Source organism: Carassius auratus, chromosome 11 (assembly GCF_003368295.1).
Source record: "Carassius auratus strain Wakin chromosome 11, ASM336829v1, whole genome shotgun sequence".
In the NCBI taxonomy this organism is placed as follows: Eukaryota; Metazoa; Chordata; class Actinopteri; order Cypriniformes; family Cyprinidae; genus Carassius; species Carassius auratus.
The window spans coordinates 15713699-15729732 of NC_039253.1; the positions used below are offsets into that span (position 1 = coordinate 15713699).

General features: G+C 36.3%; 1 protein-coding gene across 1 annotated transcript; it reads left to right on the forward strand.

The window, feature by feature from the left end:
* Positions 1-10637: 10637 nt before the first annotated feature.
* Positions 10638-15435, forward strand: LOC113111186 (olfactomedin-like protein 3A). Its single transcript, XM_026275705.1, has 3 exons — positions 10638-10843; positions 13238-13523; positions 14392-15435. The coding sequence occupies exons 1-3, from the start codon at positions 10697-10699 to the stop codon at positions 15174-15176; spliced, it is 1218 nt and encodes a 405-aa protein (XP_026131490.1). The 5' UTR covers positions 10638-10696; the 3' UTR covers positions 15177-15435.
* Positions 15436-16034: the final 599 nt, after the last annotated feature.

Here is a 16034-nt window from a genome sequence, read left to right on the forward strand (position 1 = left end):
TGTTCATGATTAGTTAACTTGAAGCTTGCTATTTTGGAACAACTAATTGTGTACTAAATATATTTTAATTGTAATTAAATTGTAGAAAAACTCAACTTGAAGTGTATTTAGTGTACTTTTATGTGCTAAAGTGGAACAACTTAAAGTATATTTTGTATACTTTTAATAAGCATATGGCTGTATAATATATGCTTAATAAGTACCATTATAGTATACTTTGTCTTATTTAAAATTAATTGTTAGTGTTTTATAAATATATAAGCTGTATACTTTTAATATATTTTAACTGTGCTAATAATGTGCCTAATTAAAATTTTGGCTCATTCCAATTACCAACAATTTTGAAAGAGATTAAAATTCTTGGGGAGCTAGTACTTTACAGACATCAACGCCAAACCGACCTCTATATCAGTCCTTTACGCATGAATACTGCCAGTGACTTTTTGATCTGTACACTCTCCAAGTGGTCTTGTTTGCAGTAGCCCTGTTTTTTCTCCATTAAATAATACCAATAAAATATTCTTTTTTTAAACACTTGTGACAATGTTAACACAGTGTGAGTGAGCTTCATTTTTCATAGTTATACTATTGAACACTTTCTAAAAGAATGTCCTGAAGTACTAGCGTGAATAATTTCACTCCATAAACAGACTAAAATCTAACTTCAAATACACTCAAACTTAATATTACAGTTTTTATTTTAAAATGTGTTATTTTAAAATGTGCTTTTATTCTATGTTACAATGACAATTTTGAGCTTACAATTTAAAATATACAAAAAATTATGTTTTTTTTTTCCAAATAAGTACAATTTAGAAAGTACACATAACTTTAACTTAAAGTATATTTTAGGATAATATATTTCTATAAAGTTTAATATAGTTTAATTATTTTAAAGTGTGTTAAAAGTGTTAGCGTGAAAGCGTAATGCCAGTATACTTTATATATATTTACAAAAAGTACAATTTGTGTAAGTACATTTTCAACATACTATCGGAAATATAACTATACTTGAAATACAATTAAAGAGTCTGATCCCACAACACACTCTCAATAGATATTGGGACTGTGTACTGTTTGTGATGTTATGTATTTCACTTGTTGATTGCGATAATCTATTAAAATGTGTACGGACAGAAATAGTTTCTTTGGTCTAATAATACTGCAGAGTTTAACAATTTTTTTAATAGTACATTGTATATACTTTGCTTAGGATAGAAATGTGTAGGTTATGTCTATTTTCTTTTCAGCCCCAGAAACAGGAAGAGGAACTCCAAAATGCACTTCACTACCTGATGCTGCATGCTAATGCTGTGCACCTCCTAGTGGTATACTGTTTGTTGACAAAGCAACAACAGGATTTTAAGTTGTTGAATGATTTTATTTTAACCCCATGAAGCCTGTACATTTTCAAAACTTTGTAAACCTCTTGTATACAAACTAATACCTGTCTTCTGTCATATGAATGATAATCTATCTTAATTTTTTTTTATTTAATGTCCTATCCAGATTGTAGTAAACATCTTTTTTAAGTGGAATCTTTACTAATTTTTATAAATGTGAGGATAACTTTTATATTGTTAGTAATATTTCAAGATGAACACTTACTGGACTGCAGCAACTTATGCTTATTAAAATATCCATACACAATTACTTGATACTTGATTATGGTTTTTATACATTTTTTTTTAAAGAAAAACCATGTTAAAATCCATTACAGTATATATGGAAGATCAGACTTTTAAGGAATGTTTATTTCTGTATCTCAAGCATTTTTGTATTATGGTTTTGTGCACCATTAAAACTAATGTTTTTACTAAGACATATTGGGGGATATAGAGTGACAACTGATATTTATATATAAGTCTAGATTGTTTTAAAGAACTCATTGATTTACATTATAATCTTTCAGAATTTCAGAATTGCATTTTACTTTGTGACCATATAAACATCAGTAGCTGCATGTTTCTCAACCTGGTTTTTTCAGCCTCATGAGTTCCACATTGTCAACATGGCATACTATATGAACCATATAAGCATGATCTACCAAATAATTATACATATAAGAATAAAGGTTCAAACTTTATTTATTTTTCTGACTATTATTTAAAATAACATGACAGGTTTCACAGGTTTAAGAACATTGATAAAAATGCAACCACACAAAATGACTGAAATAAAAATAGTTTATATCTTTCAGTTCTTGATTTCTGAGACAGTGACCTTTCGCTTGCTTAAAATTTCAGTAATAATTTTGCATTGCATATTGCATTACAGACCAAGAGAGCCACAAACTAACCATTATCTATGGTTGTTTCAACATGTTCCACTTTGTCTGATCAATGTGAAAGATATGCATAAATTTCATTCTCCTTGCACTGAAAACAGTGCCTTTAGGGCAAAGTGGAGAAAACCTAGTATGTTACATGCTTAGAAACCTGCAATAACAGGATCTCTCAGGATTTCCTTAAAACTTTTAAATTTATCACAAAGAGGCACATTTTTTCAAACTTCCAGTTCTGAAATGTAAATTACTGAGTTTTTCTTTCCATTATGTCAATAGAGTGGTGGAACTATGATGTCACTTTGTAGGCAAAACCCCGAAGTAAGTTAGTATAACTCTCCTATTTCACTCTGTTCCACAAACAGCTTTGGGACGCTCTGATCACTGGTTGGTTTCTCTTATACTGACCTACAGGCAGAAACTAAAATCAGCTAAACCTATATAAATGGCTGTAAAAAGATGGAATAATGAAGCAGAGCAGGATTTACAATCTTTTTTTGACTTCACTGAGTGGAGTGTTTTTTTTGTAAGCTGCTGCCACCGATCTGAATGAACTCACAGAGACTTTAACATCTTATACCAGTTTCTGTGAAGATATGTGAATTCCCACCAGGACTCATCTAAAGTACAACAACGACAAACCATGGTTCACTGCAAATCTCCGTCAGGCCAAAGAAGATGCTTACAGGAAGGGGGCAATGTCTTGTATAAACAGGCTAAATACACACTGGAAAAGGAGATCTGAGTGGCAAAGAGGAATTATTCTGAAAAAATAAGGACTCAGTTCACTTCCAGCGACTCAGTATCAGTGTGGTAAAGTCTGAAGGAGATCACCAATAACAAGACACCATCCACCAGCACTGTGGAGAATCAGCAACTGGCAGATGATCTGAACGAGTTTTACTGCTGGTTTGAAAGAACACACATCACCTGCCCTGAACACCTTTCCACACAACCGTTCACACCATTTACCCCTCTTGCAACCCACCCTGAACACCTCTCCACACAACCTCTCACACCATTCATACCTCCTGCAACCCCCCTCTCCCCCACACCTGCAAAATAGATCAGCGAGGAGGAGATGCACCAGGTCTTCCGGAAACAGAAAAGAAAAAAAGCACCAGGCCCAGATTGTGTTCCATCAGTCAGTCTGAAATCCTGTGCTGACCAGCTGGCCGCCATCTTCACACAGATCTTCTAAAGATCACTGAAGCTGTGCGAAGTCCCTTCATGCTTCAAACGCTCCACCATCATCCCCATCCCCCAAAAATGTCAAATTACAGGACTAAATGACTACAGGTCTGTGGCTCTAAAGTTTTAAAGTTATTTGAAAAACTGGTGCTGGCCCACCAGCAGCTAGTGAGGCTGGGAAAACTCACATCTAGCCTCTGTATGATCAGCACTGGAGCTCCTCAGGGTTGTGTTCTCTTCCCACTGCACTTCTCCCTGCACACCAATGAATACATCTAATGACCCCTCTGTCAAGCTCCTGTAATTTGCTGACTAAACCACACTCATCTGCCTCATTCAGGACAGTCTGCTTGCAGACAGGAGGTCAAAGAGGTTCAACATTCTCGAAACAGTGGAGATGATCATGGACTTCAGGAGAAACCCCACTGCTCTCCCCCCACTCACCATCACGGACAGCACTGTGACTGCAGTGGAGTCTTTTAGGTTCCTGGGCACAACAATCTCTCAGGACCTGAAGTGGGACATTCACATTAGCCGCATTTCCACTGTCGGGCCAGTGCGAGCCAGGGCTTAAGGCGGGGCTCATAGCCTCGGGCCAGTAGCACTGTGGCCAGGATAGCGCAGAGTTTCCACAGTGGAGCCTGAAGCTCCGTTGATCGTCACTAAAACACGCCCTTTACACACCTCTCAGAACAACGTCATGCAACCTCATTATTTCACCAACAAAGAGAAGTTATCAGAAAACTAAGAAATAAGTCACTGGAACATGCGCGATCACACAGGAACATGATAAAAGCGGCCGTTTGTTTGCATGCTTTGTTATATATTCAAATTCAAAAGCATCGATGTTTTACTATAGAATAAGTGATACATTGATCATAATGAATTAGTTTAACAGGACTCAAAATTAATCACACATAAATACACTTATTTCTTTTTTTTTACGCTTATTATATTTTTATGATAGGCTATAAGATAGATAGTGATAGAGAATAAGAAACTGACGTCTGATTTCTTCAAGCGGTCATATTTACCATGTTTAATGTTAATGCCCAGCGTGCATAGTCTTTTTCATCGCTTATAAATATTTCTGCCTTGGTGATTATAATCCACATTGGATCAAGTTATTTCAAACACTCGCTGCTGACTGAAAGTTTTGAGTTTTGAGCTTGACTTATTTAAAAAAAAAGTGTTTAATGATGGTGTTAAAGCTGTTATCTTTCTGTTATTATTCGCAGCGCTGACTCTCTATTTTTATAAAAGCTCCCGAACAAAAATCATTATTATATTTTGATGATATGCAACGTGGAGCTAAACTCTTGAAACGGGACGACAGATAAAATGTTACTTAATAAAAACACAATTGTGATAGAGAATAAGAAGCTGATGTCTGATTTCTCCAAGTGGTTGCATTTACCATGTTTACCATGGTAACGTTAATATTTAGCGTGCTTAGTCTTTTACATCGCTTATTAATATTTCTGCCTTGTTTAGTGATTATAATCCACATTGGATCAAGTTATTTCAAACACTTGCTGCTGAATAAGAGTGATTTTTGAACTCAACTGATTTTAAAAAGTCTTTAATGCTAATGTTATATCGCTGTTATCTTTTTGAAATGATCCGCGCTGATGCTCTCCAGATGCTGAGAAACTCCGCCTTTGTTCATAACCCCTCCTCTAGCCCCAGCTGGCCCGCTTTGTCCCAAAGATTTTGTCGGGCCGAAAAAACCTGGCCGTTGGCCCCGAGGAAGCCCCAGCGAGGCACGATCAAGCCCCGGAAGTGACAGTAGAAACGCGACTGGCCCTGGCACGCACTAGCACGCCCGGTTTAAGCTCGCCAGGGGAAACACGGCTATTGACTCCATTTTGAAAAAGGCCCAGCAGAGGTTGTACTTCCTTCACCAGCTGAGGAAATTCAACCTACCACAAGAGCCACCAAATCTGACCTCTGAAGACCAAAGAGTCATTGGTATAACCCTCCCTTCTATTCAAGAACTGAACTCATCCAGAGTGAGCAAAAGGGCTAGCAAAATCACTCTTGACCCCTCACATCCAGCACACTTCCTCTTTGAACTGTTGTCATCTGGTTGAAGCTACAGAGCTCTGAGCAACAGAACGACCAGACACAGGAACACTTTCTTCCCCCAGACAATCCATCTAATGAACACTTGACAATAACTGTGGAACACACAACGCTCTTTATATACACATTCACTTATTTATCTAACACACATACCTAGTCTACACTTCAAATTTGCACATAATATGCCAGTACATACAAAACTGCCTATTGTAATATACCTGCACATACAATTGTTAGTTTGTATATTGTTAGTCCTTACCTATACTTTCCTGAATTTTTTCTTAATTTATTTTTTTGTTCTGTCTCTGTCATTCTTTTGCACTGCGAAAACTTTTGCCATTAACACATTCCTTGTATGTGTAAACAATAAATCCCATTCTGATTCTACGATATAAAATCAGTTACACCCCACTCATGGGATTTTTTTTCAAACTGTTACATTTCTTAAAAAAAAAAGATGATTGATGACAAGTTGCTAAATGGTACAGGTGCTGTCGGTGACATTAAACGTCATCATGCCGAACAGTTTATAAATATACAGTATTTTCCAGTCGTAGAATAATAATTCAATTATTCTTTTTATTTTTTTTACCTTGAAATGCAACACAAGTCTTCAGTGGAAGATGCTCGTTTTATGGTTTTACGGAGAGTCTGTGTTCGGAGCATAAGGTAAACTCATATTAAGATTATTCTTTTATATTTATTATATTTTTTTAAATGTCAAAAAAAGAGTTAGAGTATCAGCAGGTACCTTCTTGAGCTATCGCGAAACATTCAGGTAAAATGGTCCAGCTGTTCAGTTAAAATGGGCCAATATAAAAAGAGAACAACAGGTAATTTCAGCTGAAATTTTTTTAACAGTAAATCTTTATTGTGCCATAGCAAAACAGTAAAACTTTGAAATATGTTTACTATTTAATATAGACTCCAAGTTTTGAGTGACTTTCTTCCTTGGTAACTGGGTCATGAGTGTAGGTACTTTCTAAAAAGCTGGTTTCCTTCAACAATTGATGTGAGAATCTTAACACAAATGTTTGTCATGAGATCTTTTGTCATGGCAATAAATCATTTCTCATATACATACAGTCAGTTCATTTTAACATACTGAGAGGAAAAACAAAATGCACACAGTTGCAAAAGAAGTGAGAAAAATCATGTACTACTAGATTGGTGATATTTATTTCTATTATTCAGCTGTGCAACAAATTGAAGAAGAGTGTGAAAGGTGCAGAGCTTATTTGAGAAATCTTCTGAGCTGAAACAGAAACACATATTTTCAAGGTGAAATCCAGTGTCATTTGTTTACTAACAAATCATTGCATATGTAATGACATATTATCAATCCGATTTTTCGGTTTCATATTCCTTTAAAAACATTTTACTCAAGGGATCTGTTTGCATTTGTACACTCGTTGTACTTTTTTTTTGCAGACTGTTTTCGAAAAGACTAGCTATTGATGTGGTTTCAGTTTCACCTTGTAGTGTTCATCATCTGCTTGATTTAGAGGCGGTTACATAGTGGTTAGAGATGTTGGCAGTAACCTGAAGGGTCGAAGATTTCCTGTCAGTGGCATATCCTCTCTGCATGCAGGGTGTGCAGGTGCATATGGGCCAGGGCAGGTTGGGGGCCTGCCGAGCCCAGGGGAACTTTTTGTTGAAACGGGGGAATGAATAGAGCCCTGCATGGGCCCAGCCCTTGTCCAAAACCTTATCAGATTTTTTTTAAAGGAAGAACCAAGCAGGAAGGAAGTACGATGAACATATTTTTGATCAATTGAGCCCTCTTCTCAAAATCAACACAACTTGCCTAAAATAAAATCTATAGATTAAAAAAAAAAAAACTCACTTAATGCTTTTAACCACATTAATTAAAAAAATTCAACCTAGATAAATGTGCGCTATTAGGCGTATATCTGATCATTATTTCCAATTATTTATACCATAAATAAAAAAACTTGTGAAGCACGATCCAAGTAACTTTATTTACTTCACACAAATCAACAATAGGTGCTTGCTACACCATTGTTTCCTGTGCTGATCAGTCTGCAAGTCAGCAGAAAATCCCCTCTATCCAAATCCATTTTTAATCATGAAAAAATACTTCAAATTTGTATAAGCTCTGTATACAGAATAGCTCTGTACAATACAATACTAAACAGTGCTGTACTTGTGATAATTATGTTTATGCAACACAAAAAATAGTAATTCTATATATAAAAATTATAATTTATAATTTATTTTTTTATAATTTATAAGACATATTGGGAGATGTAGAGTGACAACTGATATTTATGTATATTTACTTCGTAAGTAGTCTGCTATATTGTTTTAAAGAACTCACTGAAGAACTCATTTACATTATAATCTGTAAGAATTTCAGAATTGTTACCATATAAACATCAGCAGCTGCATATTTCTCAGCTTGGTTGTTTTTTCGTCCCTTATGAGTTCCACATTGTCACTATCGCATACTATATGAGCCATAAAAGCCTGACCTACCAAATATTTATACATATAAGTCTAAAGGTTCAAACTTTATTTAGATTTAGATTCTTCTATCTATTATTTAACATAACATGCCAAGTTTTATAGGTTTAGGAGAAATTAATGTTGCATAAAAATGACCATGCAAAATTTCCGAAATCAAAATAGTTTATGTTTCAGTTCTTGAAAGGCAGTGACCTTTTGCATAATTTAAATTTCAGTCATCAATTTGCATAGAGCATATTGCATTACAGACCAAGAGAGCCACAAACTAACCACTATCTATGCTTTTTTCAAAATGTTTCCACACAAATTAACCCATCTTTTAAATATTCAGTGCCTCTACTCACGTCTCTTTCAAACTGGAAAAATAAATTCCATATATAATTTACATAATGGCTACATTTGTTAAGGGAACATATAATGAATGAATGAAAAACATACATCATATATACAAAACCAGTTATTCAGACTTAATACAATCTTCAACGCACTGCCCTCATCTTTAAATAATGATTAAAACTAGCTAGTGAGCGGATGTCTTAAGTTTTATAAAAAAAACAAATAAAAAAAAAAACAAGAGTGCACATCAATTAAGCCAAAAAAGCTCAATGTAGGTGTTCTACCACACAACAATAAGAACAAAACATCAAAGTAGGAACATCACAGCTCCAGTGATAAAGACATATTTAATTAATGTAATTCCTCAAATTCCTCAATTTACCTGAACTGCAGAAGAACAGCACTTTTATTTGAAGCAGGCTTTTATTAGAGGCAGGCCTTTATTTCTAATTTCATCTGTTTGATAAGGAATTGTTTGAAATAACTCATTTTAAATCATCATCAGTTCCCAGCTGTCTCAGAATAGAAGGATTTTAAAAGCAATATACACACTCTCTGACTTTGCTGTTGTGTTTCCTGGTTTACTGGTTGTGCTAGATCCTTGGACTGTTACCTTTTTTTTACCTATTTATTGCTGCCTTCCCTGACTATCGCCTGTCTTGTGGATTACTTTTGCTTTTGCCTCAGATGTTATTATTTGCTGGTGTTTGACTCTGCCTGTTGTTACTACACTCTATAAATTAAAGCCTTGCTTTTGGTTCCCCAAATCCATTGTCATGACCCCCTACGTTGCAACATGTATGTGGATGTGTGTAATTAGTTAATATATATAAATGGTATATCTGGTATTGTATAATCTGGATTGGATGTTGTAAATCTGTCTGGGGAGCTAACTAGTGCACACCACAACCTTAACCACAGATTACAATATAAAAGGAGCTTAACTGATACAGACACAACATATAAACATCTGGAATACATGCATATACCATAAATAATGAATAGTCATCCATCAGGTCACACCCAGACTAGGTGAGCGTGGTCTGGAGGTGCCTGTAGTGGTGGCCCAATAGCCTTTTGGGGAGGAAGATAAAAGTGGTTGAGAAGCTGTTTCCACTGGTAAGGGAGTAGGGCTTTGTTGGTGACAAGGAGGAGGAACAAAGTGGTTCAGAGGCTGGGATGGTGTCTATGTCGATGGGTCTGTTGGTTGTGCTTGTCGGTGGAAATGAAATGACTTAGAGGGGTTTGAGGTTATTTGTATGAATCTCACAGACTGGGCTGTTTATTACTATTATTATTATTGTTTTTGTTATTATAATATTTAAGATTATTTTCAAAGCTACTGCCACTACTTTCACTTCTGCCTCCATCACTAATAATATTGATATTATTATCACTCAGTGCAAGTATACATCTATAATTTTTTCTCTCTCACAACAACACAAGGAAATTTAATGAATAATCATTACTAATTTATTACTATTAATAATATTTATTTCCACTCATGAAACTATTTATTGGATTTAACTTACCTCTATAGCTGTTTTAACTACCACATCTATACATCAATAGCCTGTGTGTTTACTTGTTTTTTCACCTTTTCCTGACTTTTTTTTTTCTCTTTTCTTGTAAATATGTGTATATATATCTGTCACCGGTTTCATCCAATATATATGTTACCATGTTAAATTGTTGCTGTTAAATAAAAAGAAAAAAGAAAAAACATGCTCCCACACTGACTGATCACTGTGAAAGATCCTCATGTATTTCATTCTCTTTAAACTGAAACAGTGCCCTCAGCGAACTGCTTCATGAATTAAACTAGACTGAAATGTGAGTCATTGATTGAAATTGTCTAGCATTATGCAACAGATTAAATGTGAGCTGTGCTGTCCGTCCGAAGGAAAAAAGGCTCAAAAACTGAAAAGTACAAGAACAACAGTAAAGACTTTCTTTACTGTCTAACTGGGCTGCTGAGTCATTTCCATGCCTTTCACACCATATTTACTCTGCAGCTGACCTACTATCCATTTACTCCAGTGAATGCTCGGAAACTTACTGTAAGTAGAAATAGACTTACTGTATATTTATCGTACATGTGTAGGGGTAAATCTAAATTTGTGCAAAAATAATATGCTGTTTTGTCATTAGTAGTTCTGTGTTTTACCAGAAAAGGAGCTGGAGGTAATCCAGCTCTCCAGAGAAAGCCGTTCCAGATGTTTAAGGCTCCTCCTCTCGCTCTGTTCTTTCTCTAAACATTCCAGCCAACTCGGTTCCTCTGCATGAGGGCTTTTCCACTCTGCCTGTCATATGCACCCACTCAGTTTTTCTCATCAGTCTGTTCCAGTCTTTAAGATGAGAGCCCTCCAACTCCTCGTCCTGCTTCTCTCAGGCCTGGTGGGGGCACAGCAGCAGGCCCTTATGGACTACTTGGAGAGAAGACTCCTTGCTATTGAGGTAAGAACAAAAATGCTCTACCATCCAGACCCTGGCCTCCAGATACAGTCTGGCATGATGTATAAAGAAGTGTAGCTATAGAAGAAAACAGCAGACTGATTTTTGGATGAATTTTTCATTTACGTATTTGGTGCAGTTACTTGTTGTAGATCGGATGAGTTCTGTTAGGTTCCCTATAGTAGTAAGCCACATAGAACTGTTGACAGAAGAGTACAAGTTAGCGAAAAAGTAGTGTAATTATCTAGCAAATGTGTATGTGTGTGTGTGTGTGTGTGTGTGTGTGTGTGTGTGTGTGTATACACACACACATTTGATTTCTTTTATTTGGATCTGAAAGACATTACAAAGAAAACAAGATCCAAATACTTAGGGAAGGGTCTTTGACAAGCTGACAGACTACAGTTCATGGCTCACACACTTGTACAGATTTTTTCATTTATAATACTCAACGCGTTAAGCATAAACAAAACATCTCCGTCTCCATATTTGCATACTCCCTATGGTGGCTAAAACAGAGCAGAATTTTGCAAGCCTTTTTGCTTCACATTGATCACATTCTTATGGACATGACCTAAACTTCCAAATACCAGAATTATTAATTTACAGATGTTTCCAAGTTGGTGAATGAGATCTTCCAGTGGTTGATATTTCAATAGTTTAGAATAGTAGCAAGTGTCCATATACAGGTCAAAACACACACACACACACACACACACACACACACACACATACATTGCTGCTCTAAAGTTTGGGGTCAGTAAGATTTTTATTTAAAATAAATTAATAGTTTTGTTCAGCAAGGATGGATAAACTGAACAAAAGTGACAATAAAAACTTGTTGTTGTAGAATGTAGAGGATTTCTATTTCAAATAAATGCTGTTCTTTTGAACTTTCTTTTCATAATAAATCATCAGGGTTTTCACAAAAAATTACCTGTTTTCAACATTGCTAATAATAAGATGTTTCTTAAGCATCATATAAGCATATTTGAATAATTTCTGAAGGATCCTGTGACACTGAAGGCTGGAGTAATGGCTGCTGAAAATTCAGATTTGCCATCACAGGAATAAGTTACATTTTAAAACATAATAAAAAGACAGTAGAAATTGTAATTTTAAGAGACTTTGTAAGAGACGTCTTTAAAAAAAAAAAAAAAAAGTTTGTGACTCCAAACTTTTGAACTGTAGTAATTCACGTGTATACATTTATTTATCATATTCTTTAGAGTATAAGTAACAGAACAACAAAATTTCTGTAAAGTAAATGGTACAGACGGTGATGTCATGTAAATATAAGGGCAGATAGAGAGCCCTTTTAATCTAAGTGCTGGGTAAAAGGCTTCCAGTGGTACTACAGTGATATTTATAGCAAAAATTGTCACTATAGCACTTGTTTTTTGCATATAACATGAAAGCACAAACTTACTCAAAGTGATAACTGTACCCAATGCATGTCTGACAAACACACCGACATAAGAACCAAAGGAACATGCACACTATTGTGCTTCCTTTCTTCTTTCGCATCCATTCCCATTGCCAGGATTCTTTCTCCTTGAATTGGTCACCCCATCTCCCTCTGTGTCTTGGATTCGGCCACATGAAGGAAATTTTCTCTCCCCGTTTCTTTTCTGTGCTGACTCTGCACGTACAGTTCTTCTCAGACAAGTCATTTTGTGTGATTATGTTAAAACACACTTTGCTTCTTCTTTCCTTCCACTGAGTCACAAATTCAAAAAAGAACATTTGCTGCCAAAGGTTGATCCATCTGCAGCGCAAATGATGCTGTTCCAATGCCAAAATGCTCATGAATTCCTGCAGCTGTCAAGGGAGGGTTTATATTTAAATAATTTACACTCATGAGGCAGTCTGACTAACGTGCTCGAGTTCACCGTTTAAAATGTATGGGTGCTTAAAACATGCATGTGCTTGGAAGCCATCTGAAATCTGAATGCATGATCTAAAACCATCACGTCAGTCAAGTAAAATTTATTTATACAGCACTTTGCACAATACAAATCGTTTCAAAGCTGCTTTATAGAAAACCATGTTTATAATATCTTAAGATCACTTAGATATTTTTGCTCTTTTGTTGGTTTTGATTGCCTCTATTGTCCTCATTTGTAAGACACTTCGGATAAAAGCATCTGCTAAATGACTAAATGTAACTGTAAAGTATACTTAACCATGTATCAACACCCATTTTATCCTAGCATTATGGTTGATAACTTTTAACTAAAAGAACCACTCACATTTATTTCAAAGCTAATTGCTAGCCTTCACTTCATCTTATCATATGAAAAATGCCCATTTCATGGACACGTTTACGGCTGACTAACTCAAATCTCTTCAAATCAGGCTCTCGAGACTTGTTTTTGTTTATTTCTCCATTGGCAGGATCGCATCTCCTTGTGGCATGAGCAGACCAGCCGCTACGCCTCAGAGCTGCGCGAGTTCAAGCAGCAGATGGTGGCACAGCTAGAGGGCCTGGACAAGAACAAGGAGGCGCTGCGGAGCGAGTTGGACACAGTGGGTACACGCGTAGACCGTGTGGAGAGAGAGATGGACTACCTCGAAACACAGAATGGAGCGCAGCCTTGCGTGGACGTGGATGACAAGCTGGTGGAGCAGCAGGTGACGGTTGTCAAGGAGAGGAATAAAGCCAAGTATGCCAAACTTACAGGTAAAGAACATTATCTAGGCTTAGATTCTAGTACTGTTTGTCTCACAGCATGATGGTACTCTCCATAGCTGGCTCATTCAACAAATTCAGTACTCTATCAAACTATTCGATATGTTATACTAATTATAATTTTTGCTAACATAAAGAAGAATACCATTAAAACAAAATGGTGATTTTGGCCTGTCTTGCTTTCTCAACTTATAAAATCCTAAAAAAAAAAACGTTGAATTGACAAAACTGAAAAAGATTCCATTTTAAGAAGCTCATAATGAAGCACTGCTTCTGTGGGTAAGTGGGACGAGAATGACAGGCGACCAAGTTCAATCACACAAAGCTCTGAGCTATTATAACTTGACAGAGTTTAATACATAAAGCATTAAATAGTGGGTCTAATCTTCCTAAAGGCTTATTTAGAAAACCACTTAGAGGTACTAAATAAAATGTATTATTATTCCATCATCGGGAGAGACAGTAATTATACTGCTGGAGGATAAATCAGGGTTCTTTCAGTACATCATCGCTACACTTCAGCAGCTCTATATTGCCTTTTCATAGCAAAACGCCTCTGATCTGATTAACCCAGACTGTCATTAGTCTACTGTGCATTCCCATTTGGGTTTAGTCTTAAATCAGACTTTATTGGAAAGAACATAGTAAGTAATATCATGAGGAAGTGATGCACTTGGGAACTTTACTGAAAAGGACAAATATTGATATTCTAATTGCAACAAGAGATAGATTGCACAGAATATTTGGTGATTAATTTAATGATGTCAAGTAAGCAATAACTTGTGTGCCAACAAGGTGTACATACAATATTTAAAGGCACATTTTTAACAAAATTATAAAAAAATGTCTTTATGTTTAGACTGCAGTGACATGATCTCCACCATCAAAGCCATGAAGATCCTCAAACGAGTAGGTGGTGCTAAGGGAATGTGGACCAAGGACATTGGAAGTGCCACCGGGAAGGTGTATATCTTAAACGGGACAGAGGATAATACCATGTATGAATTTGGTACAGTCCGTGAATTCACTTCCTCCCAAGGCACTTCTGCCGCTAACAGCGTCCAGCTCCCTTCAGCCTGGCGTGGTATGGGTCATGCCATCTACAACAACCACCTGTACTATCTGAAGCAGGGTGAGGAGATGAAACTAATAAAGTTTGATCTTCAGAAGAACATAGCTGTAGACAGTACCGTGTTTCCAGCTAAAAACCAGCTCCCTGTGTATGGCCTGAATCCCGAGACCTTCATCGATTTAGCAGTGGACGAAGAGGGTCTGTGGGCCATCTATGCCACTCAAGAGAACGAAAGGCACATCTCTTTGGCCAAGATAGACCATAAAACTCTAGATATTGAGCAGATGTGGGACACCCCTTGTGTGAGGGAGAACGCAGAGGCAGCGTTTGTCATCTGCGGTACCATCTATGTGGTCTACAACTCCAAGCTACCCAGCCGCTCTCGAATTCAATGCGTGTTCGATGTCAGTGACATGGTCACAAACGATGATGCTCCACATGTATACTTTCCCAAACGATATGGCACTCATGCAAGCCTCAAGTACAACCCTGTGGAGCAGCTGCTCTATGCATGGGATGATGGCTATCAAATCCTCTACAAACTCCAAATGAAAAAGAAGCTTGATGTGTAGAAGGTGTACCGAGGCCTGAAGAAAGCAGAGCCGGAAAGGAAATGCCCATGTTATTGGCTTGCTTTATCTTATGCAATGCGGCTGGGTCACACATCAATACATTGAGCTTTGTAGTTACACAGAGAACACAATATATGATTGATTGGACAAACTTGTTCGGTTCAGTTGTTTACTAGAAATCAATGTACAGGGCTCAAGAAGACCCATTTTAACTTTGTTTGCCTGGAGCAGAACTAATAAAATGATTTTATATATTATCTTAAAATGAAATGTGCTGTTGATAAGTAATTGAACAAACACTGCAATAATTCTGATGTTAATAAATCATTGCAACAATATGGTTATATATAAGCCTATCTGCAATAGTATTGAATACAAAACACTGACATATCTAAGGTTGCCTATAATGTCATAATTGACCCTAAAAGGGTTCATTTTCAGTAAAAAATATTTTAACACCTTTCCTGTATGATCTTAAAGCTTCCGCTAAACAATACGATTGGGTTTAATTATTTTTAGAGTTTACCATGAAAAAATGCTGTTTTATAAGAGAAGTCACATACTTTTTGCGACATGTGGGATTCAGTTTTCTGCACTTCTTATCTATTCCTATGATATCCGCAAACGGTGAATGAGTGTTGTATTACTCATTGTATGCTGTAATGTTATTGGTTATTAAGGCCATATGATCCATGTTAGCCATGATGCTTTCTTCAATATTAACTTTTCTAAATACTATTCTGATGATGAAATTTGCATCATGAGTGAGCACTGTACACTGTCCCTTAAGTACGTGATACTCTCTATAATGGCGCTAGGATGACACAGAGAAGAATTGTTGAATAAAGTAATTATTTT